This window comes from Lampetra planeri, chromosome 13 (assembly GCF_965212315.1).
Source record: "Lampetra planeri chromosome 13, kcLamPlan1.2.h2, whole genome shotgun sequence".
NCBI classification, from domain to species: domain Eukaryota; kingdom Metazoa; phylum Chordata; class Hyperoartia; order Petromyzontiformes; family Petromyzontidae; genus Lampetra; species Lampetra planeri.
The window spans coordinates 6,952,705-6,976,267 of NC_136119.1; the positions used below are offsets into that span (position 1 = coordinate 6,952,705).

At 43.4% G+C, this 23,563-nt stretch overlaps 1 protein-coding gene across 4 annotated transcripts; it reads left to right on the plus strand.

Annotated features, from left to right (window-relative positions):
* The first annotated feature begins 1,567 nt into the window (after window positions 1-1,567).
* LOC144722003 (TBC1 domain family member 2B-like) lies at window positions 1,568-23,261 on the plus strand. 4 transcript variants are annotated; one of them, XM_078600030.1, is made up of 14 exons: window positions 1,568-1,722; window positions 2,940-3,756; window positions 6,991-7,123; window positions 8,714-8,888; window positions 12,161-12,288; window positions 12,944-13,146; window positions 13,380-13,991; window positions 15,639-15,749; window positions 16,371-16,588; window positions 17,639-18,133; window positions 18,317-18,434; window positions 18,823-19,008; window positions 20,206-20,327; window positions 21,165-23,261. In XM_078600030.1, the coding sequence occupies exons 2-14, from the start codon at window positions 2,980-2,982 to the stop codon at window positions 21,361-21,363; spliced, it is 3,477 nt and encodes a 1,158-aa protein (XP_078456156.1). In that variant the 5' UTR covers window positions 1,568-1,722; window positions 2,940-2,979; the 3' UTR covers window positions 21,364-23,261. The 4 variants fall into 4 exon arrangements, with proteins under 4 accessions (XP_078456156.1, XP_078456157.1, XP_078456158.1 ...); XM_078600031.1 differs by having other exon boundaries at window positions 2,958-3,756; XM_078600032.1 differs by having other exon boundaries at window positions 3,017-3,756.
* Window positions 23,262-23,563: the final 302 nt, after the last annotated feature.

A 23,563-nucleotide genomic window follows, 5' to 3' on the forward strand; every position in this document is an offset into this window, starting at 1 on the left:
GTGTTACCTGATGACGCAATGACGCAGGTCCATTATAATCGCGTCATCACGTTCAGTGCAAAGTCAACTTTCTGTTACGTGATGACGCAATGATGCAATGACGCAGGTCCGTTATATACGCGTCATCACGTTCACTGCAAAGTCAACTGTTACGTGATGACGTAATCACGCAGGTCCGATATAATCGCGTCATCACGTTCAGTGCAAATTATTTGCACTTAACGTGATGTTCAATAATAAAAATGTCACACCTGATGATGCTTGCTTGTGCTGCAGTCGAAACGTCGCGATAATTTGTATTGTTTAAAATTTGTATTATTTTATTATTTCCCTTCTACGTGACTTTACCGAAAGAACCAAGAATAAGACGCTACATGAATATAAATGAGGGGTAGGAGGCGCCGCGGAGGAGATAACAGAGTGGGATGGGTGGTGCGTGGGGCGCAGGGAGATCAAAGAGATAAAAGGGAAGACACTAAACATGCCGCAATGGACAACACGCCACTAAACATGCTGAGATACAGAGTCGGGGGCGGGGGGGAACCAAAGAGAATGGATTCTTGCAATCACGAAAACTTCAAATCTAGAATGCGCAAAGTTACTTTAAGATTTCGATTTAAGATGTTTCTTGTTCATGTTTTTGTTTTTTTGCGGTTGCACCCGATTCAAGAGCCGAATGGCTCACATGGCTCTACCTAATAAATTAAACTTAAAATACTGAAAAAACATTCAACTGGCGTGCGTCTAAAACAATAAAAACCGCTGAACGCGAAACTGACTCGAGTGCACGTGGCGTGGGGAGCGGTGGTGCAGCGCTTAGCGCGCTGCGCTACGAACCTGGCCACCCGGGTTCGATTCCCGCTCACGGCCAACACCAAGTGACGATTATCTGAACTGGCTCTGGGCCTCCCCAAGGTCGACTCAGCCTCAAAAATGAGTACTTGGTGTGATGAGTAAACATCGCCAGTGGGGAGACAAAGGCGGCCGGGCGTGGTGTTGGCCACCCCACCTCGTGTGCCGTTCCGGCCCTTATAGGTGCTCGCTAACAGCACTTGCCCCTCTAGTTTGTTAAGGCTATACAGGGGATCTTTGTCTTTACCCGTTTAAAAAAGATCCACGTTGTTTGAACCGATGAGTTATTCAAAGTTGTCTTTATCGATTCACATCGTGGTACGCGGATAACGCGATGGGGGTTTAAACTTTTTAATTTTTAAATCACAACGGAGTTGGAGTGAACGATCGCGCGCCGCCTGCGTTGGGAAGTCGCCCAGGGATGTGGCTTCCGAACGCGGGCCCCCCTACCCCTTCCTCCTCCCCCACCCCCTCCTCCTTCCCCTCCCCCTGCTCCCTCCCCCCTCCTCCGCCCCCTCCTCCCTTTCCCCTCCTCCCAGCCCCCTCCTCCCACCCCCCTCCTACCCCCTCCCCCGCCCCCTCCTCCCACCCCCCTCCTACCCCCTCCCACCCCTCCTCCGTTTCCCCTCCTCCCAGCCCCCTCCTCCCATCCCCCTCAATCCCCCCCCACCCACGTTCCTCACCCCCTCCTCCCTCCCCCCGCTCCTCCCTCCTCCCGCTCCTCCCCCCCTTCTCCCTCCCCCCGCTCCGCCCGGCGTCGTCTGAAATTCCGAGCGCTCCGATGTTGGCGATGTGAAGGGGGAAGTCGAGCGGAGACACAGACAGAGAGTGGACGAGGGTCGCAGCCCCTCCGCTCCGACATCAATGAAGGTCGGTCGGTGATGTTGGTCGTGAAAGCGGCACCGTGTTCATGAGCCTCGGCTGCGTCTCACAACGCGGCCCTCCCTCCGCGGCGGGGCTGTGTGGCATCTTGCTGCTGCTGTTGTTGTTGTTGCTGCTGTTGTTGCTGCTGTTGTTGTTGTGAGTTAATCCTCCAACTTCCTTCCTTCACCTGCGCTGTTGATGGTTCACGTGGTGAGCCGGCGGGGGAGCGGTGGTGCCGCGGTTAGCGCGCTGCGCTACGAACCCTCTGGGTGGACTCGGACTCAAATGAGTTTCCTGGTGTGGTGTTTTTGTTATGCATCGCCGTTTGGGAGACAAAGGGGGCCGGGGGTGGTGCTGGCCACCCCACTTAATAGCTCCTACTCGCTAGCAGCACTTGTCGCAACAGTCTGTGAAGGCGACACGGGAGAGGGGGGGGGATCTTTGCTATGAGTTACTCCTTCATCTCAGTATGATATGTTTCATATCACAACAAGCCATGTGTATTGCTCGTGTAAGTCGCCGGTGGTGTACGATTGCTGAGGGTCACACGCCAGTCGAGCCGGATGGTGCATTGCGTGTTGGTATACGGCCGAGTAATCTTAAAGGGGAGTCCCCGTAACCTCTTCTTGGTTCTTTGGGTAAAGTCACGTGGAAGAGAAATAATAAAATAATAAATATAAAACATAATAAAATACAATTGTGAGAATCGGTTAAGTCACGTAGAAGAGAAATAGTAAAATAATAAAAATAAAATACAATTGTGAGAATTATATTTTATTATGTTTTATTTTTATTATTTCCCTTCTACGTGATTTTACCGAAAGAACCAAGAAGATGAATCCCTGCAGTCACGAAAGCTTTAAATCGAAATTCCCCGTAACCTGTTCAAGATACCCCTGGGCCAATCCGATACCATACAGATGTGCTCCTACCGATCTCTCTTAAGTGTTCAGGGAATGTCTTGTACATACACTTTGTTTTGCTAGTTTTTACCCTGAGCCCAAACGTTGTAGCTTCTTTGTTCTTCCATCGTGGCTTGCATTGTCGTGTTTTTATTAAATGAAGTTATACAAATGTAAATCGGGATCACGTGCAGGAAGCAAGGTGGGGAGGATTTAATCTGTACGTTTGACTCGTGATTTGTTCACCACCCATCTCATCTTACAGCATACGATAGCACCCAACAGGGGCTGAGATGATATCATGTGTCTGTATTCCTTTAGCTTTGCTTTCTCTTAAAGGATTAAACGAACACGGGGCAGAATGAACGCGGCTTCTGAGCTGTCCCCACCACCAACAGCAGCAGGAGGAGGAAGAGGAGGAGACTGCAAATGTCCACATGAAGGAAGAGCTGATGAAGCCGGACGTGACGGAGCCGGCGGCAGGAGTCACGCAGCAGGGAGAAGGTATGGTGTAGGAGGTGCAAACACTGATGAAAGAGGTTGTCAAGTTGGAGGGGCTGTAAGAGGTGCTGCAAGTGGAGGTGGTGGACTTAGTGGGGGGCATGGTGAAGTTGATGGAGGAGATATAATTTTAGAATCCGGTAGAGCTCGAGGTGGAAAACCCATTGCTGGAAACGGTGGAGAAAGTGGAGACACTTTGGTTGGAGGTGGTGAAACAGGTGAAGGAAACGGTGGCCCTAGCCACAGCAGCATCAGCAGCAACATCGATAGCATCGGCGGCAGGCGGAGGAACTCTGCCCGAGAAGGAGACATGGACCTGGACGACGAAGATGAGGACGATCTCGAGCTAGAAGGCTTCGAGGAGCTCTCGCTGTCCGAGCTACCCGCGGCAGGCAGCGATGCCGGCTTGCTGTGCGGCTACCTCAACAAGGTGGCCGGCAAGGGGCCTCTGCGAGCCGCCAAGACTCGCTGGTTCACGCTGGAGTCGAGCACCTGCTCGCTGCTCTACTACCGAGACCCGAAACAAGTGCGGCCACTGGGCCGCATACCGGTGGCCCACGCCTCCTTCTCCTACGACGTGGACGGCGAGGTCGGCCGCTTCGAGATCCGCACGCCAGAGCGACGCTGTGTCCTGGAGGTGAGGTGGCATTGATGTCTGCAAGGCTCGGCAAGGCCACCTACAATTTGCGTATTTAAAGTTGTGGATAATTGTAACCATATTTTTTTTTACTATAGATGCGCTGGTGTACTGGCCTAGAGGGGTCTAAATTTGGCGGTGAGCAGGATAATTATTGTAATAAATGTATTTACCAGCTAAATCCCACTGGAGCTATTAGTTATTTTTCAGAAGCGACCTGGCCACAAATGATAGCCAAATAATCTAAACAGATGTTTATATATTCTTCGGGTCTTTCGGTAAAGCCACATAGATATAAAAAATAATAAAAAATATCACGACGTTTCGATCGCAACACAAGCAATCGTCATCAGGTGAAAGAAATAACGAGAGAGCTGCTGAGGCAGGATATTATAAAGGTTTGAGGTGGGTCTCGTTTGAGGTGGGTGTTTATAAACGCGGAGAGAAAAACTGGAGGACCCGGAGAAAAATGCATGTGACCACTGGGAGAACATGCAAACTCCAAATATAGAGGCGACGGGTTCGAACTCACGACCTCCTGCATACCAGGCGAGGGAGACAACATCTTGCACCCGCAGCGCTGTAATAATGATGATAAGCGAGGCTTTCCTGGGTAAACTTTCTTAGGCGGCCCTGTGTTAGGATGTCTGGTCAATTTCAATTCGACTTGTTTGGCAAGTCGGAGGAAACCAGAGCATCTGGAGAAAACCCAGATATGAGAGGATAACATTCAAACGTCCGCACAGATTTTATCTATATACCCAATACAGTATATGAATTCAGTTGCAGATAAGATATAACCATCATGCCAGCTGTGGCTTTATTTGAATTATTGGTGCATTTTTTGTTATTATTTTACATGATTGAATCTATATGCATTACTTTTCTAATTTTTGTTTAGGTAGTGCTGTATTTTATTTTTTCATGTATATTTTAAGATTTAGGTTTACAGGTTTTTAATGCGAACAGGTATGTTTTATATGTATGCTTTGCTTTGGAATGTATTAACCTGTTTTACCTGTTTACTTGAACTGTATCATACATTTACCCCAGATTTTCTTCTCCAAAGAGTTTTCTCATAGGGTCCTCGCTTGGTTCATGAAGACAACTACAATAAACTCTCACTATATTCTATTCAATTCAATTATTTCCTTTCATATGAAGAAGCTTTTTAAAAGGTTAGGTAGTCAGTTTGTCCTTTTTAAGAACTAAGCCTGTTCTTGAATAGATATTAGACTTCCCTGTTTTGCTCAGCTCTTGACACTACAGCGCATCACTGAGTTCTCAAACGAGATGTTTCCTCTCCAACTGCATAGCATTACTTATTTTCATTTCAAAGACAGTGCTAAACTTTTACATCCACTTCAAGCTCATTTTCATAAACAGGGACTTCCGAGTTTATATTGACCCAGATAGATTACGCCGCATATTTCTTTTACTTTATAACTGATCGTTTCTACGGGCCATCATGGGCAGTTTACCAAATTTTATCATCATATAACTACTCGCATTAAGATCTGGTTACCACGAGATTTTCCTCTTTCACAATGAACATACTTGTTTCTGAAATTACAGTAGTGTCATATTCGACTTTAAATAGATGCATTATTCACTTAGAAAATAGTTGCAGTGGATGATTTCAACATCGTCAGTGGTATGCCACATTAAAGTATATGTAAACGTGCATTCAATCATTTGATAACGGATTAAACAAGTGAACGTCATATCCATATTGATACTCGTGTGGCTCCAACACAGACCCGCATTCATTTAAAAGTGCTTGTATAATTATTAATTCAATCAATCTTCATTTTCCGTGCCAATATCGCCCTGAATAAAGTAGGCATCAGTGCATATTCTTCTCATGTGTACGAATTTGCTTCACTTGTGACTAGAGTGCTATAACATTAATATCTAGGGATTCCATAGTAGTAAGTGCACACATTGGGGTGGGAGGACATGAAACTTTGAAGAATTAACATCAGCGTTTATTTGTATTATGAAGGCGAAAGAGACATTCCCTCCACCGATGGCGCGTGTGCATTGCCAGGGGCAACCCCCGTCAGCTGAGTGGTGTAATAAATAAATAGCCATCGCGCTTTATCGCTAATTTAACTAACTTAAAGTTGAGGGATGTGAAAAGGGAATAGCGCTTGCTCACCGCGGGGCTTACGGCGTGGTACCTGGCTAATTTTTTTACGAAAACCCCACCGTTTGAGAGCCAAATCCTTCGCAAGTGCGCGAACAGACAGGCAGGCGGACAGACACAAAATGCCTTTTATAGATAAGAAGACACACTCGAGATTTCACAGATGGCCTGCATTTGACAGAACACATTACAGTACTGTCATTAATAACAAGCAAGTGTGTTCTTAATTTACCGAGAAAAAGTATAGTTTGAGGGTTTTCAGTCTGCAGTGTGAATCTATCTAGGATTTTGTATCGTTTGTCAAGTGAAGTTATATAACTAGAGGTGGCCTGGGTGCTTTGAATGGAGTTTGGAATGCTTTCCTTTTGTTTTAAACTTGTTTAATCACTTACCAAACACGGGTAGGCTATACTGTATCGTATGAAAAGTAATATGCAACAAATCATACATTATGGCCGATTACAAATTTACCATTTGTTCAAAGCAGGTTATTGTGTAACTTGGTCATACCAGTTAACTCGTGACAGATTGTGCCATTCCGTTTAAATGTTTTATTACTCAAACATCTCCTTTTCCTCGGACTATTGCTACTTCTTCATTGAAGACGAGAAGAGACAACTGTAAACAGTGTTGCATCACACTCATGTGAGCATATTTCAGTCAGTTAAGAGAAACTATTTTCTTTTTTCAGAGAAATCGTGCTTGAGTCAGAAAAAGGAATGCATGGATTTGAGAACATGCGCAGGGTTAAAGTAATACATTTGACTGTTAACAAACAGCTAGAAGGCCTCATGGCCAAAGAATGACACTGCTGAACATACCCACGTTGTGGATAACTCATGTGCAGGAGTAATATGGATTACAACATACAGAACCGTGATAGATAGAAATAGATTCAGGAGGCCTTCATACAGTAGTTGATAGACCATGGCTGATGATAATGATGATGAATCCTGTTAAGATTGTCCTGCCTCGAAAGTGACCTTTACCTTTATGCAAGTAGTGGATATTGGACGCTTAGCTGCATGGTGGCACGGTGGTTAATGGAGGAGGCTCGTTGAATGGTGTGTTGTGAATGGGTGCAGGCGGCAGACCAGCAGACGATGCTCTACTGGCTGCAAGAGCTGCAGAAGAAGCGCTGTGAGCACAGCCTGGGCATCGGCACCGCCTCTGCCGCTGACAATCTCTCTGCCGGACTTGTGGCACGGTCTGCGCAGGGTATGGGAGCAGAGCTTAGTGACCGAACACATTTCTGCTTTTTATGAATTGTGGAGCTGGGACAATTAGTCGATTAAATCGATTAATCGAGTGTAAATTGTAAGCGATTATATTTTTTTGCGGTTGATTACTATGGCCCTTTTAAAAATGTGAGTCACCCAAACATCTGGCCCTCCTAAAGTTGGGAAATCCCGTACAAACCACGCCCAGCGGGATGCAACTGGCAATGCCATTGGCATCATTCTACCACGTAGAAAGGTACTTTAAAAATGATGACAAACCATTGAACTGATGCCATGACTCACTCTGGGAGCAGACATTATCAACAGTGAACAGGATGCATCTTGCCTTGTGAATTTCTGAGATTATTAAGATTGATCAGCAGTTTGTGGTTTAGCCTTAAAAGCTCCAAATAAAGTTTGGACATTTAGACTTTTCTCCAAATTCTTCTATTCCTATTTATGTTTACTTAAGGTTGCCATTTCTGAGCAAAAAATTATAGTTTTTTTACTGTGTTCCTTTTATGAAGTCCAGAAAAAGATGTATATTTTTATAGGATTCCTTGCAATATGTTAATTTTACTGACAACATTTGTTGGTTGGTGTACTGTAGTAAAGTACGAGAACTGTATTGTGACTCAACTTGGAGGAAGAACAGATAATATTTATCAGTGAAAAATGTGCACACAGACTTGCACCTTGGCACTAAAAGTTTTCTTTGATGGTAAAGTGTAAAGGTTGTTTTTTTGAAAGTTGAATAGGGGACCTTTCTGAAGCAAACGGGTTCACTCGGACTCACTGCTAAACCATGACAAAATGCAATTGTCGTTATTGTGGTGTTTTTCACATCACTTGCATGATGGAAGTGATTGTGTGCATGGACACATGGCTGTGGTCTGCGCTCCTTTAATTTGGGAATAGCAAAACTTCACAAACTCTCTCCTGAAGCCCTTTCGTGGCTAGCAGACTTCGACATTGGCATTTAGCTCCTGAAAATATGGCCATCAGCAAGAATATAATAGGTTAGAGTAATAAGTGTTTCACGTATTACTCTAACCTAAAATGTACAACTTTCATTGACCATTTGATGTGCTTTTAGGTGTATATTATTCCTAAGATTTCTTTATATTATAACACGTATAAATGGTTTCATTGCGTTTATTTCCATTCATATGTCTTTTTATTGGAAGCGTCTTTCTGAGTTGCTTTACAAAGAGGAGGAAGTTTTCTAATTGTATGAAATGGTGTCCTAAACCACTAGCTGTGGGCAATTCTTGCCATTGCAAATCACTTAGTATGCACGCATGTAATAATAATAATAGTTCAATTTATAACGCGCGCAAATTGGCAGACATAGTGGCCGCAACTCAGAGGCGCGGAGCCAAGCTCAGAGTCGCTCGAAAGCATGATTGTGGAGGTGAGTTTTAAAGTCACTCTTGAAGGAGGCGATTGAGGTGATGCTGCGAATGTGCAGAGGGATATCATTCCAGACGTACTGTATGTTTGTTGCGCATTTGATAAAGGCGTACAGATCGAGGCGAGAGACAGACAGAGTCATGCTCGTCAACTTTGTTTTACTTGTGAACCACAGCCGAGGAGGCGGATGGGGCGAGTGAGGGGCCGCACACGGAGCCACTGCCACCGATCCTTCCACCTCTCCCTGAGCCCACAGGCCTGGTGGGACAGCTGGCAGCAATTCTTCCTGCTCCCATGCAGCCTACTGCCCTCTCCAATTACTCACTCAAGCACTTGGGCACCGAGATACGGTACGTGTGCACTGCATGGTCGCGGGCATTTTTCTTAAGTTACAAAATGAAACCTCGGGATACGATATTTTACGTGAATCTCTTGTACTGTATTAATGGCAGTGATTCTTGCACAAAACTACGTCATAAAACACCTCACTTCATGTCACTGTAGCACTGTATTTAACTCACCTTCAATTATTTCGAAATCACTGCTCTGATACTTTATTTTCTTCTGTTTCGCTCACTGGGGTTGTGATCAATTTGAATTCGATACAATGTCTGGAAAATCACAGAGAAATGTATATATTTTATCATAATTTAGAAAGAAAAATTAGACTTACCTTTTGTTTGAAGTGCTGAAGAAATAAAGACACCAAATACACTTTGTCACTGCATAGAATTGTTTATTTGATTAACTTTCAATAAAGAAACGTCAAATTTAAAGCCAATTTGTGTAAACATTTTTATTTCCGCTCGACCTGCGGGAGTGTAAAAATCCACCCGCTCATGATTATTAATGAAGGGGGGGGGAGCAGGGGCCTCTTTTGCAGTGACGTCACGTGCGGATGTAGCACTGTGCTGCGTATATTTATTTTTTACCGTCACTTTCTGTAAAGAAACGTCATATTTGAAGCGACTTTGCAAAAAAATATCTCTTTCCACTCGACCTTCTTCTGCGCGAGTGTAAAAATCCACCCGCTCATGATTATTTTATTATTAATGACGGGGGGCGGGGGGTGCGGCATGTGGAGTGACGTCACGCACGTTACACACATTTCTGGGCTATTATAGTAGTAATGTGATTAAATAATGTTTAACAAGTAGTAGAGATAAAATGCGAACAGGGCAGCCTAAAGAGGTATTATATATATAAGCACATTAAGAAAAAAGGTGAAACAGAGGACATCCAAAATTAAGCAAATTGAGATAAATGCGATCAGGAGTGTGAAGAAATGTACAAATGGCTTATGCCATTTTACATTTTCAAGTTTTTTTATAGTAAAAATTTTGTTTTGTGTTTTATTGATACACCTACTTAGTTGGTTCTACTTAATGGACGTTTACACGCTTATATAAACAAGCTAAATAGTATTTGGTTTAGATATGTCGATGACACTTTGGTTGTCTGGCCACATGGTAAAGATACACTTATTGAATTTTTAAATCATCTCAATGTGCAAAACCCAGCCATTCAGTTCATCATGGAAATGAAGGTGAACAACACACTCCCATTCCTGGATATTTTTCTTGGATGTGGTCAATGCTGATGTAATTTCCAGCGAAACGTCGTACTCAAATTGTAAATGTTGTGGATCCACTTTTCAACACACCGGTGCGCTAAAGTAGTGAAATATTTGTCTTTTGTAAACGTGACACATTTTTTACTGATTGGCTGTGTCGGGTGGTGGAGGGTTGCAACACATTTATAAATAACGCAATCTATCCCAACAACATTTATTATGAATTAAACATATTTGAATAAAAGTTTTCACTGAATCGGATATCGCCAAACATGCATACAGAATATTAAGCGACCAGTGAATCGAATGTAGCTGACTATACATCACTGAAATGCATGTGGTGCTGGTAAAGTTCCAAACCTGAGGTTAAATGGAGAGTTCCAGAGAATCTGATGCTGGTGTAGGATGTGTTGAACATGAGGGTGTAACGACTCGTGGATTAATATAAATTAGTAAGCTTGGAATGCATGCATGAAATCACATGTGAAAGAGTAAACTTTTAAAATGTATACACAAAATTTAATATTAGGTTTTTATGTGGCCAAGAGAGCCTTGCATTCAGTCGTAACATTGTTGAAAAAAAATCTCAATTTTAATAAATTCTTGAATCCTGAATCGCAACAATTCATAGAATTGTAGGGGATTATTCTTTAAACCCATAGTCAAAGGTTTTCACTTCCTCTTGCTGTCGCACAAAGGAATTTGGCGTATTGATTGCAGCTGGTTAACCTCTCCACAGTGCTCACATGTGTTTCTGTGCAGACATCCCCTTCTAAGCACACGGTGCTGGTAAAGTTCCGAAGAATAGGTGGGTTCACATTACGGTAGCATTACAGCTCCACGGTGCTTTCTAATTATTTTTATAAAGTTTTTTTTCCTTTCCCCCATGTGCAGCCTGTACTGGCAATCACGTGAAGAGGTAACCCGGGTATTTTTATTAGTGTGACCTCCAAAGATTCAGAAAATGAGTGCCATCTAGTTTCATGGAAATGGCCTTGAAGGAAAGTGCTGCTCACAATAAGAAAGACGTTGTTGTCGTGTTAACGGTTAAACTTTTTTTTCCCCCACCTCTTACCTCCCTCAGTTTTAGAAGGAAATCTGTTCCTGATGTCACTTCCTTTTGTTTTTTCTGCAAAGCAGTCACATGCTTAACCCCTCTGTTTTTTCGATCAGCTTGTGTGGTTTTTTTTCTCTCTCTTTTGTGTAGTATATATATATTTTTTAAACAACACGAGAGAGAGTTTTATTAGTCTAGATTAATAAGCATCACATTCCCAGGATACAGTCACTATTTTTCTTGAAAACTGTAAGTACAGTACAATACTACTTTTTGAAAAATGTACTTCAAATAAAAATGCGGTTTAGTTCCTTTTCAAATACAGTATGGTAGAATACTCCTTTTAAGGTCGATTTATATCTATTTTGTACTTAGATTACTCAAATTTGCCATTCTGAACGTTTTGAAACCGTTTCCAGCAGCCGTGTGTACCTAGATTTCTTAACTTTGTTATAAGTTTAAATGTTATTGCACTACAATTTCCGCGAGGCACTATCGTGAGAAGGACGATTGTGGACGTGTGTGTGGTCGTTGCGAATGCACAAGAGTCGAATGTGCAATGTCAGCTGAACTCGACTAGATGGTGACTAATATGGTGTTCACTTTTCTCACTGACACTGTATACTTACCCAAATGATCTGTGCACAACTTCTCTCTCTTTAGTCCTCTATCCATTGACAGGTTTTTGGCTCTAACACTCTCCAACCTGTCCAATTTAGAGGTTTGTTTTTAATTTTAATATAAGCTCTCCCCTTCCTTAAAGTCAACAAGCGGCAATGATCTCTTTCTGTGTCTTGACCTCTTACCCAACATCCTTCCCTGTAGAACTTCCTTCGCTCGGCTTTCACTTCCGAGAATGTGCTCGGTTCACATCTGTCGCCTTTTTGCATAGTTTTGATTTGACTTCTGTCCTCCTGAACCTTCTCCGGAACTTGCGTGGCCCTCCACACCCCCCACCCCCCCCTACCCGTGCCTCATCATTGCATCCACAGAAATTCCATGAGCCAGTTGCGGGTGGGCAGAGGTGGCCGCGAGAATCGCCGTAGTCAGCTCTACCAGGAAGCGGCCGACACGGACATCGTGGACACTGTGGCTCTGCCCAGGGAGCAGGACATCACAGGTGCCACAAGAATGCACCCATTTCTCTTGTTAATAATGTACACGTGTTTTACATGGTCGCCACTTATTTTTTTATGAGGTTTACATTTTGGGTACGAGGTTATCATTAGAAGTTTCCAATTTTCAGTCAGTTTGTTGCTGTCTGTCCACGACCATGGTCAACAATTACTTCTGCAGTATGTTTTAATAAAGTACATAATACAATTAGACTTTTTCAAGCTTTCCAACTCGTATTGAAAAGATTCATGAATTTGCACTGTCCGTTTTTCTTTCTGTCCATAATGGGAAGTGACATTAACGCTCGTAACGATGATCCAATATAGATTAAACTATAGAAAAACATTGCATTGTTATTAGGGATTTTCCCTGTCTAAAACTGGCTCATTTTATCAAAGGGTTGCCTAAAACTTGGCTATGACATCATCCCTCGTCATCTTCTGTCACATCATTTATTGTGGCGTCATCTTACGATATAAGTCGTGCACCGTATGACGTCATCTCATTGTGCAGATGGAAAGACAGCATTATTATTGCAAATTAAATACTTTCAAGGACAAACATGTTGAAAAACGTCCCAGTATCCACTCACGGTGCGTGATATTTCACATTTTAACACTGCAAGTTGTTCATATATCTGTCCTGTGTCTTTGCTAAAGGGCCAAACCCCCAGGCATATCCAGAGCCAGCACCACGGCAGCGAATGTCGCTGGGTGGCTTCCGGAACAAGCTGGGGATGAAGAGGAGGCCTCTGAGCAGGGCTTTGAATGAGAGTGAAAACCTTGGGGTCCCAGTGGACACCAGCGATGCTGACCTGGAAATGGAGGTGTCCAGATTACGGCAGGAGCTGGACACACAGAAGGTACGAAGGTGGGGTGATATAGCTGCTTGCTAATAGATAGCCAGGTGAGAACCTATGCGATTGCCGGGTAAACTCCCAGACAATACAATCTGGTATGCGATTTGCAATTGCTTCTTTAAAGAATTTGAAATAATACTGAAAAAAAAAACTGCAAAGTGTACATTTATAACTGCGGCAGTGGAGGATTATTTTTGTTTCCCAATAAGAAGAAGACTCTACGCACTGTTTTCCAGGAGGTTGTGCGGCTCCTGCAGCAGAGTTTGCACTCCGTGCATCAGGAGCAGCGGAGGCGAGAGCGCGAGAGCTCAACTCTGCAGCGCAACATCCTGCAGCATGCGCAGCAGCGGGTGCAGAAGCTGTCGAGCCGGGTAGAGACCGTGTACGCCCGGTCGGGCTCCTCGGAGCAAGCTGACGCATCTGCATCTCCTGGCGATGGCGGCGGGAGAGCAGCGAGCACCAGCGACGTCCCTGTCACGCTGCTCATTGACTTTGCAGAGCCCGCGAGTCCCAAGGCGGAGGGTGGAAATCCGGCGTGCGAAAAGAGTGACGCTCAGCACCGGGCATCCGTTGAGTTTGTTGATCGAGAGGTCGGGGAGAGTTTGACGGAAGAAGGCGTCGGCGGCCCTCTGTGGCAGGAGGTTGCAGCGCTGAAAAAGAAAGTGGAGGAGCTGCAAGAGATTGTGAGGACTTACTCGGTCGTGATTCAGGTCAAGGACGAGACGATTGTGCGCCTCACGAGGCGCCTTGGTGAGAAGGAGTTGAGGGAGGGCATGGCCACAGCCAGTTTGAGTGGCATGAGGAACCAAGGCATTCACGTCCAACAAGAGGAGATGCAAAAACTGGAGGTATGGAAGTAGTGGTTTCGAACTTATTTGGTTTAGACGAGCTGTAATAAAACACCACCACAAAGTTCCAGGAAGTCGAAACTAAAAAAAAAATACTTTAGATCTACGATGTGGTTTTAAGGTATTTTTTTCTTTAATGAAGCTTCAACCTCATGTCAGACAACCCAGGATACACAGAATAGTTGTCACTACAAGAGAAGAGTTTTTTTGGTTATTTCTTTGGTTTATTTTTTAAAATATGTTATGTAATGAGCGTAAGGTACAAGTTCTATACAGTTCACTGGCATTGCTTCAAGCAAGCCTGACTGCTGATACGACTGTCGAAATCAGTCTGGTGTTTGCTTATCTTAAAACAATGCTACTAAAATTGTGCACTCTCAGAAAGCTGTGTGGCTGTTGGGTTGTCTTGTGTGCTTATTTATTTTCATTACAGCCACGTCAATGCATCAAGCCAATGCCTGTTTAAAACACCCAGAACCACTGTTTTGAAATTATGATTCCGCTTGTTTATTTTATTATCTACATTCTCCACAACAACTCTCATGATGTTTATTGAGTTACGCATATACTGTAAACTACTTGACGACTGGTATCAATAGATAAGGTGTTGTTAGTCGTGATGACCATTTTGTAGCCACACAGCCACGTCAACAGGAAAGTAAGACTCTGAAACTACAGAGAATGTTCAATAGTTTTCCGTTCACGATTAACACAGGTGTAGAGATGTAAATAGAGTCTCTATGGCGTGTACGCCATCTAGGTTCACGAACAGGTAGCTGCATATGTCTCGTACCTCTCTCTGGCACCGGCGGAGGTATGGCAGGGAAGCGCGGGTCCTAGAGGGCATGGTCCCGTTGAAGGGAGAGAGAGGGCATGTGAACGGCACGGGATAGCAAGGGGGCCCGAAAAGGGGGCTTGAGGGGCACGTGACGCTGGCCCCAGTTCCTTCGGGAGAGATCGAGAAGGGGACGTGGCTGGAGGCAGAGCGAGGCCATGCTCGAGAGGATAAGAGGGATGGGGAGGGAGCGATCGCGGCTGTCTCTAGAAGTGAACTCACCGTGCTACGTCTCTTCGGTCTTAGATTGTACTTTCAGGCTCAGTGGGTCAGGAAGAAGTTACCGTCCTGGCCCGGTTACATAGTGACCCGGTTGGGGTCTAGTTAACCCATTGGCCCTGTTGGGGCCGTATAATAAACGTAGTGCCTCCAGATTAAAGTGTGTGTGTGTCTGTGGAACCCACTACACAGGCAACGGCGTAAAATCCTGCTTGGTTGCCCAACAGTTAAAATGCTGACAGAAAAATCTCGTGATGGCTCAAATGGAGGGATGGGCACCATCGCTGGACAAAGGCTTTGCCAAAACTGCTTCACAATGAAAATATTGTTGATTAGAATTCAGTCCTCGTGATCGCAGAGAGATGTTGAATAAAACACCCTCTCGGGCAAACTGCACTCGCTCTTACTGCACAGAAATAATACAGACGCATGGTAATTACCTAGTGGTTATCTCCCTGATAGAGAAACTGGATGTCACTGAATACTCATATACAGTCACTGCAGCTGAATTAGACAAAGGAAATGTGATAAATATTTTTAAGGCATCTAAAATATTCGGTACTGCTTCTGAGATAAATGATCAACATTTTCAGGACGACATCCTTGCCTACAAGACACAGAACAAGTTCCTCAACAAGGAGATTATGGAACTTGGGCAACTGTGGAAAAGAGCAGAGGACAGAGAGGCAGCACTGCAGGAAAAGGTAACTTGCATTCGTAACCCTTAAGAAATTACACTTAATGCCTCTTCTTGCATAATAAGCACCTCCTTGCAAACACGGTATTCGAGGTAAATAAACGCATAATTCCGTCTGTCCATCTCTGCGTGGTATTGGGTTTGCATTTCTCATCAGCAGTATCGTCATCAGATCATGAGCCCTTTGTTAATTCGCTTTTGGACAAAGGCATCCCTACACCATCGCCATCCTTCACAGTCTTGCAATGTCACATTCCGTCTCACTCCTGCACATGAATTGATATCATCGCTCCATCTCCACAGGGGCAATTGTTTGAGCACGTTTTCTCCATTGGATGCCATTTCATTACCAGTATTGTTCATCGGCCGTCATCCTTTTTCACGATGTGTCCTGCTGCAACAGAGTTACTTTTCCTAACAGTAAATACCAGATGAGATACTATTGAGAAAAAAAAAACGAATTTATAACGGAGTCCTTTTTTTTTACAAAACTGACGGACAGAGCTCATGCAAAAACGCTTTGAACCTTCTTTGGAAAGCATTAATATTGCGAGTGACACAGTCGCAAATACACCTCGCAGATGTATATAGTACGTTGCAATGGCTCGTGCACTGTGCGCCCGTTCAGATGTGCATGCAGGAGGCGCGCTGCTGCCAGCTGGAGAGCCGCTACCTGGTGCTGCTGCAGGAGGCGAGCGGGCCTCTGCGCTCGGGCATCAGCGAGGATGCCCACTCACAGGAGATGGTGTCCCGTCTTCTGGAAGAGGCCATGATGGCCGACGTGTATACGCCCGACGGCACTGAACACCGGCAACAGCAGCTGATCGCGCGGCCCATCCTGACCAGGTGCCGAGCATTTTCCTCTTGTCGAGACGTGCTTGCAAACTTGTTTTATTACAATGATTGCCAACATTTTTCGTATTCATCTTCATACAGTGGCACAGCTACTGTGTGTACAGGTGACAATTGCACCGGGGCATTTGGACCGTAGGGTCCCATGTGCTGGGTTACATAGGGGAAGGAATTTGGACATGGGGCCCCATTTTATTTCCTTGCACAAGGGCCCATTCCAACCATGCTTCCTCAATGCTTTCATACTTTTTCGACTTTGCAGGTGAAATGAATTGTTTTCGCAGGCAACAATGTGATGGTTCGATGTCTTTTTTAACAGTTGTCCATGTTTAGTTTTTGGGTCTTAGGATAGTTGTGGTGTTCAAATGGATTGAAACTCATCAAATTTAGTTTCATTATCAAATTCAGTTTTCCAAAATAATTCCAATCTGCTCGTTTTCATCAATTTGATCCAAGTCCAACTTAACTATACATACACACATATATACATACTTGCATATAAAATGTACATGTGAACCGGAGACAACGGTGGCAGTTTAGTTTTTGAAAAAATTAACCCGTAAAAACAAAGTTTTTCACTATCAATCCTTTATATGCGTGGCGGCTAGAGTCCTCTGGCTTGAGATGGCTGCCACCTATGGGTCAGATGATTGCCTGCCACCATTAAGCAATTGCTAATTAAATATAAAAAAAAAAATTCCTAAAATGTTGAAAATTTTGGAAAACATTTTTCACGAAAATAAATTGTCACGCACAACGAGTCTGTGTGCAAAATGTCAGTTCGATTGGATCACGGGAAGTGGGTTAAAAAACGACCGAAAGATTTGCACGGGCGTAAGCGCGCAAGCAAGCAAGTGAACTTAATATAAAGGATTTAAAAAGCTTTCAGTATGTGCAGCGAAACGTTGAACATCATGCCGGACAACTCCCGGTAAAACCCAAGAACACCTCGGAGAGCTATACAACACAACAGCAAAAACCTACGTAGTAGTATAACAATAATATCTACTATTATAACAATTGCCACAATGCATCTGTACACAGCGAGTATGACCAGTACGGCTTCCGGACGGAGCCGGATGGCCTGGGCGAAGAGGAACGCCTCGCGGCCAAGGCACTGGCCCTGGACCGCCGCTCGCTCAGCATCATCGAGACTCGCCTGGATGCGTCGCTGCGCGTCAAGTGGGAGAACATGCTGGCCGCGAGCCGTGAACCGAGCCGCTCCCCCGAGCTCAAGATGCTGATGCGCTCTGGCGTGCCGCACGAACTCCGCTCGCGCGTGTGGCGCTGGGCCGTGGAGCAGCATGTGCGCGCCACACGTGGCCGCCACGCCGCCTCCTACTACTGCGAGCTGCTGGAGCGCTCACACGGCCAACACAATCCGGCGGCGCGGCAAGTTGAGCTGGACCTGCCGCGCACGCTGCCCAACAATCGGCACTTCGAGACGCAGTCATCCGAGGGCATCGTGAAGCTGCGGCGCGTGCTGCTCGCGTACGCGTGGCACAACCCTGAGGTTGGCTACTGCCAGGGGCTCAACAGGTGAAGCGGCATTTGGTTCGTGAAAATTGTCTTTTGCAAAGGCGGGTGGTGTTTTTGGTTCTTGAATTGTAAGGTTGCTTGAGAAGTGGGCCATTTGTAAATGGGCCATGTGGTCATTATTGCGCAATTGTGTGAAATGTAATGCCATGCAACGTGCATTATGATGTATGTGACGGCATCTAGGCTGGCAGCAATCGCCCTGATATACCTGGAGGAGGAGCAGGCGTTCTGGTGCCTCGTTGCCATAGTGGAGTGCCTCATGCCACCCGACTACTACAGCAAGACGTTGCTTGCATCACAGGTGCAGTCCATAACAACACGATGTCAATTCATTTGCAGGAAAGTCTAACATTGTCATCAGGATCCTACATTGGGATGTTTATATTCTTGGTTCTACGTGACTTTACCGAAAGAACCAAGAATATGAATCCCTGCAGTCACGAAAGCTTTAAATCGAAAAAAAATTGGGATGTTTGTTCAATTTAATGAATGAAACAACGTATATGTATGGGATAACACTCGTGAACTCAATTTGCAGGACAATACTGCCATCTCCTGCAAACCATAAAACCTATTGGCTTTGGGATTTGACACATCTCTTTTCTCCCAAAGTGCTGGATGACTGGCAAGAGTAAATCGGAGGATCACCACGTTGTGTAATTTGCGCCACTGACAACACGGGCACACAGGTGGACCAGCGCTTGTTCAAGGAGCTGGTGACGGAGAAGTTGCCGCGTCTGGCTGCCCATTTTGAGCAGCATGGCGTGGACGTCTCGCTCATCACCTTCAACTGGTTCCTGGTGCTGTTTGTGGACAGCGTTGGCAGCGACATGCTCTTCCGCATCTGGGATGCCTTCCTCTACGAGGGCACCAAGGTTGGCACGTCACCTCGTGTCAACGTTTCCCAAACGCCATTCTGGCCCACCCACCGTGGAGTTTAGTTTTGCTCATGTATAGCGAATATGCAAATTTGAACTTGTTCGAACTGGTTTTCACAAACAGTTAACCAGAACCAAGCCTTTAAAATCAATTTTTAATCGATTGAACTCTAGCCGGTTCAAATAGTTTTCAGTGCACCTGAACCACACTCAAGCCAATCGGTTTGATTCCCTGGTGCAAATGTTTATGGGAAAGCATGTCTGTGTGAGGTGTATGTTTTGTTGATTACTCGTGTGATTGTTAATAACGGTTAACACTGCAGCGGCACATAGCAGCAGCAACAACATCTATATAAATAAAGACATTAATCTGTATGTCTCACAAACCTCTAGGGTACTTCCTGACAAGGGAAGGTACATAGGTAGCTTTTAGGACACAAACAACAGGATAAATCGGAAAGTCCGAGATTTTTAAGTCCCCCAAATCTCGATTTTAAGTGCCCCATTGACATGTTTGTGCGTGTAATTCAGAAACCGTTCAGAATATAAGTTTCTGGTTTTTTTTGATAGAGCGTTAAACAGCAAACAATTCTAGCGAGAACCATTGGTCTATCTTTTATTGTTTTTCATATATATCTGATTCAAACGGGTTTGAACGAAAAAAATACGCATTTAATGTTTTTCAAATCTGTATAAGTCAGCAGCTTCCCCATTGAGTATTAAGTTAATACATTTGAGTTCTTTCTAACAAAATAAAAAACGGAATCTTTACATTGAGCGGTTTCTGATGGGTACGCCTTTGAATATAAGAAGTTCAATCGAGTTGTCAACAGTTTTTGAGTCTTTTTTGCGGAAATTTTCACATTTTTGGAGTAGTTGGAGTCCGATTGTAGATAAAAACTGTAAAATATCATATCAGGTTTATTATTATATTTATTTAAAACGTTTGCCTAGTGAAGACAGGCTCCATGAACTAGTCTGTATATAATATATAAAGCCTGTGATAGATGACTAGCCATATGATGATGTCATCAAAGTGCCCCTTTAACGATCGGACAAATCTTAATGGAGACAGGATGAGTTTAAAAGCATTCCGGCTTGCTCAGCTGCTTGCTGAAAGTGAACAAACAGACGTTGTTGCTTTTGCTCGAAACTGCACATTGTAACCAAACCGTTTTTGTTTGCAAAACCCAGGTGATTTTCCGCTATGCGCTGGCAATGCTAAAGTGCCGCGAGGAACAGTTAATGAAGCATCACAGCAACTCTGCAATCTTCAATTACCTACGCATCTTTACTCATTCCATTCATGATTACAGGTAGGATGCTGTGAATATTTGAAGTTTTGTTTATTTATTTGTGATAAGTGACTGCTAAATCACTGACCACATTAGGAAAACATTAGTTTATTATAAACATGTAAAATATTTGCATTTCAATTTGTTCATGTGGATGATTTTGATGTAGAGCAACATCTTGAATTTTAGATTGAGGTACTTGAGCCAGATAATTGCATCGGCAGTAGCGGGAGTGTATTGCTTGATGCCTCCTTCGTATTTCTGATTCTGACATTGAGTCATATGTTCCATGGTCTGTTCTGGGTGACCACAATCGCAAACCAGAGTTTCCATTTTTCCATTTGTGCATCAAGCATTGGCACCTGCAATGGTTTGTGTGGATGCACCTCTGATTAGCACAGTTGGCTACGTACGGTGTGAAATAAGTTCAACATACATACACACATGCTGTTTAGGGTTGTGGCCCATAAGCTTTAATATATTGAGGTTTAGAAGTTAAGTAATAAAGTTATCTTTATTCTTATAAATATCATTGTTAGTCTCAAGGGGAGAGCTATACTCGTGAATACGATATATGAATGCATTAGTGATGATCTGTTTTTGATGTGGCGACCTTTACGCTGGGCATCTCGGAGCATTTTACATCAAATCTCATTTCAAACGTTTTAAAGGGCACACCCAGTGGCAGCTGTCCCTGGAAGCACAAGATGACTCACCACCTAGCCTGAAAATAGGCATTTGTCTATCCGCAGGGAGCGATGATTGCCATGTTTTCCATTGAAATTGAGTAATTTGAACATTTGTATTGTTTTAAAGGTGAAGGAGATAATTCATGTTGCCCTGACAATCGTTTTGCAGGCAGCTGGCCACGATTGCCTTTGTGGACATGAATCCATTCCCGATGCGCTACATCAACCAGAAGCGGGTGCTGCACCGGGACCGCGTGCGTGCCGAGCTGAGTGAGCTGGAGCGCGTACGTTTGGAGTTTGTGCGCGATCGACAGAACATAAGAGTTGAAGAGAAAAGCTTCCTCTCCGAGGAGGAGGAGGATTCCTGAATGGGAACGACTCGGATATCATGGCCCGACGGGGGTATGCCGAAAATCTTCTCTGTGGTGCCGTTAAGCACAGTGATTGGAACGATTTTGCATGCAGCAATAGAAGGGAAATCTGCACAGTAACACGTAAACATATAAAGGTAGAGGAGATGGAATGCACCTGTATGGCAGAGTGAGCGTTTTGTTATGGATTTGTTAAATAGTAAGCATGTCATTACTGGTCAGGTGGAGCTGTGGTACAGTGGTCTGTGTATTGGTCTATCGACCTGGTGTCCTAAGTTGGATTCCTGGCCATGGATAGCATCAGTGACAAATATCATATCTGCAATGGTATTAAGCTCCCCCTTTACCTGCCTCCAGAATCAGAATTTAGATTTGTACCGGAGGAATTCGATGAGCTATAAAGCTCTTTTTCGCAGATGTCCAGTAGGGGCGGGTCAGAACGTGACAACAACAAACAATAAAGAAACACATGATAGGAGTTCTAAGTAGAGGAAAGGTAAGCAAAAAAATAAATGACAGGGCATTTAGAGGCCATCCATTCTGGATTGACAAAATACTGTTATGTTTTTATTTCTGGTAAGTAAGATTTTTGATTATGATGCAATTTTTTTTGCCAAACTTTCATTTTTTTCTTTGTGAGGGCCCAAGCTCCTTAGCCTGAACTGTGCGGATTATGTTTAATTTAAAAGGCAGTGATAAGTACTGATCACCCATCCTTGCATGCCCTAAATAAATGCCAGCAGTGAAGCTTGCCAGCATCATTCTTTGGGGTCTGATTTACGTTTGAAAGGGATTTCATAATTTCAGTTAATAGAAATCTAAAGGAGTTTGAACACAATTTTTATTGCACTAATTTGATATGAAAACATTGTACAGTACTAGAGGAGATGCATTGCAACTGCATTGCAGAGTAAGACGTTTTTTCTTGTGGAAGTGTATTTTTTTGCCTGCATTGAGTACAATCTGTTTTTACTTAAGGATTTATTTTGCAAGTGTATTTCACTTGTTGCATTTACCATAGAATATGCATTGGCCTACGTTGTAAAAACTATAATCTGTTGCACAAAGCAGGGTTAAAACCAATCTAAAGTGTTATTGTTACAAAAAGCATCTGTATTCTGATATGTTATTGTGCTTCTAGAATGCACTTATAGTAGAACCTTCATGAGAACTTTCCCTTGCTGCAAAGGCCTGATTGTATTATGTGCTTATAGCATCTTTATTTTATCTGCACTTTTTTCATTAGCAGACTATATGGTAGTTGAATATGTAATCGTTATTCATTGGCAACAAATATATTTCCTTACAGAACTGTAGATTGAGATGATAAAATAGTCACTTAGTAAAGATGGTCCGGATTTAAACAAAATTGAAAGTGACTAACTTAGTGTTTTATTTCCGTACACCTTGCTATATTATCATTGCATATTATCATAACTGTTATGATGTGAATACTTTTTTTTTAAAGAAAGTATAACCTTTTTTCCAAACACAGTAATACTTTATTTTTCTGGTTTGGCAAAAAGTAGTTTAGAAACTAAAAAAAAAATATCTGTGCATAAGAATTGACCAATTACAATCGTGTTTGATTGATGTTTCACCATTGCAAAAAAAATGAAAAGTGTTTACAGAATTTAGACTTTCCTGAACTATATGGTGTTCATAAGTACTGCACTTAAATATTCGTTTAATTGTTTAAATCTAATTTTTTCACAAGTTGTATTCGCCTTTTAAAATGCTTTATTGAGCATAAGCTGATTTGTGCCTTTTTCAACGTTGAGTGTTTTTGCCAAATGTAATTCATTTTTCTGTTGCTCTTCCGTTATCTTCAAAATGACACGCAATTTTTGGCGTTTTTGTTTGTTACATATCACTGAATAAATGTTTTCGGTTTACTATGGTATTTTAGTTCATTTATATCTGAAATGCTCGATTTATCAGAAAGGTACTGGACTCTACAAAGTGCACGTTGTAATCACAAGACAGTTTTGTGAATTTCATTCATACATTTTTTTTTATAAATGAGCATTGTACCATTTCGTCTGATCAGTACGCCCAGACAGGATTGTGGAGATACATGCTTTGATAAAGAGTATCTATGGGAAGTGGACTTTGTTCATGAAAAGAGGACATTCTGTCCTTTTGGATGCAAATCAACACTGGCTGGTGATTGTGCTGGAGCAGGTGCTACCTTTTG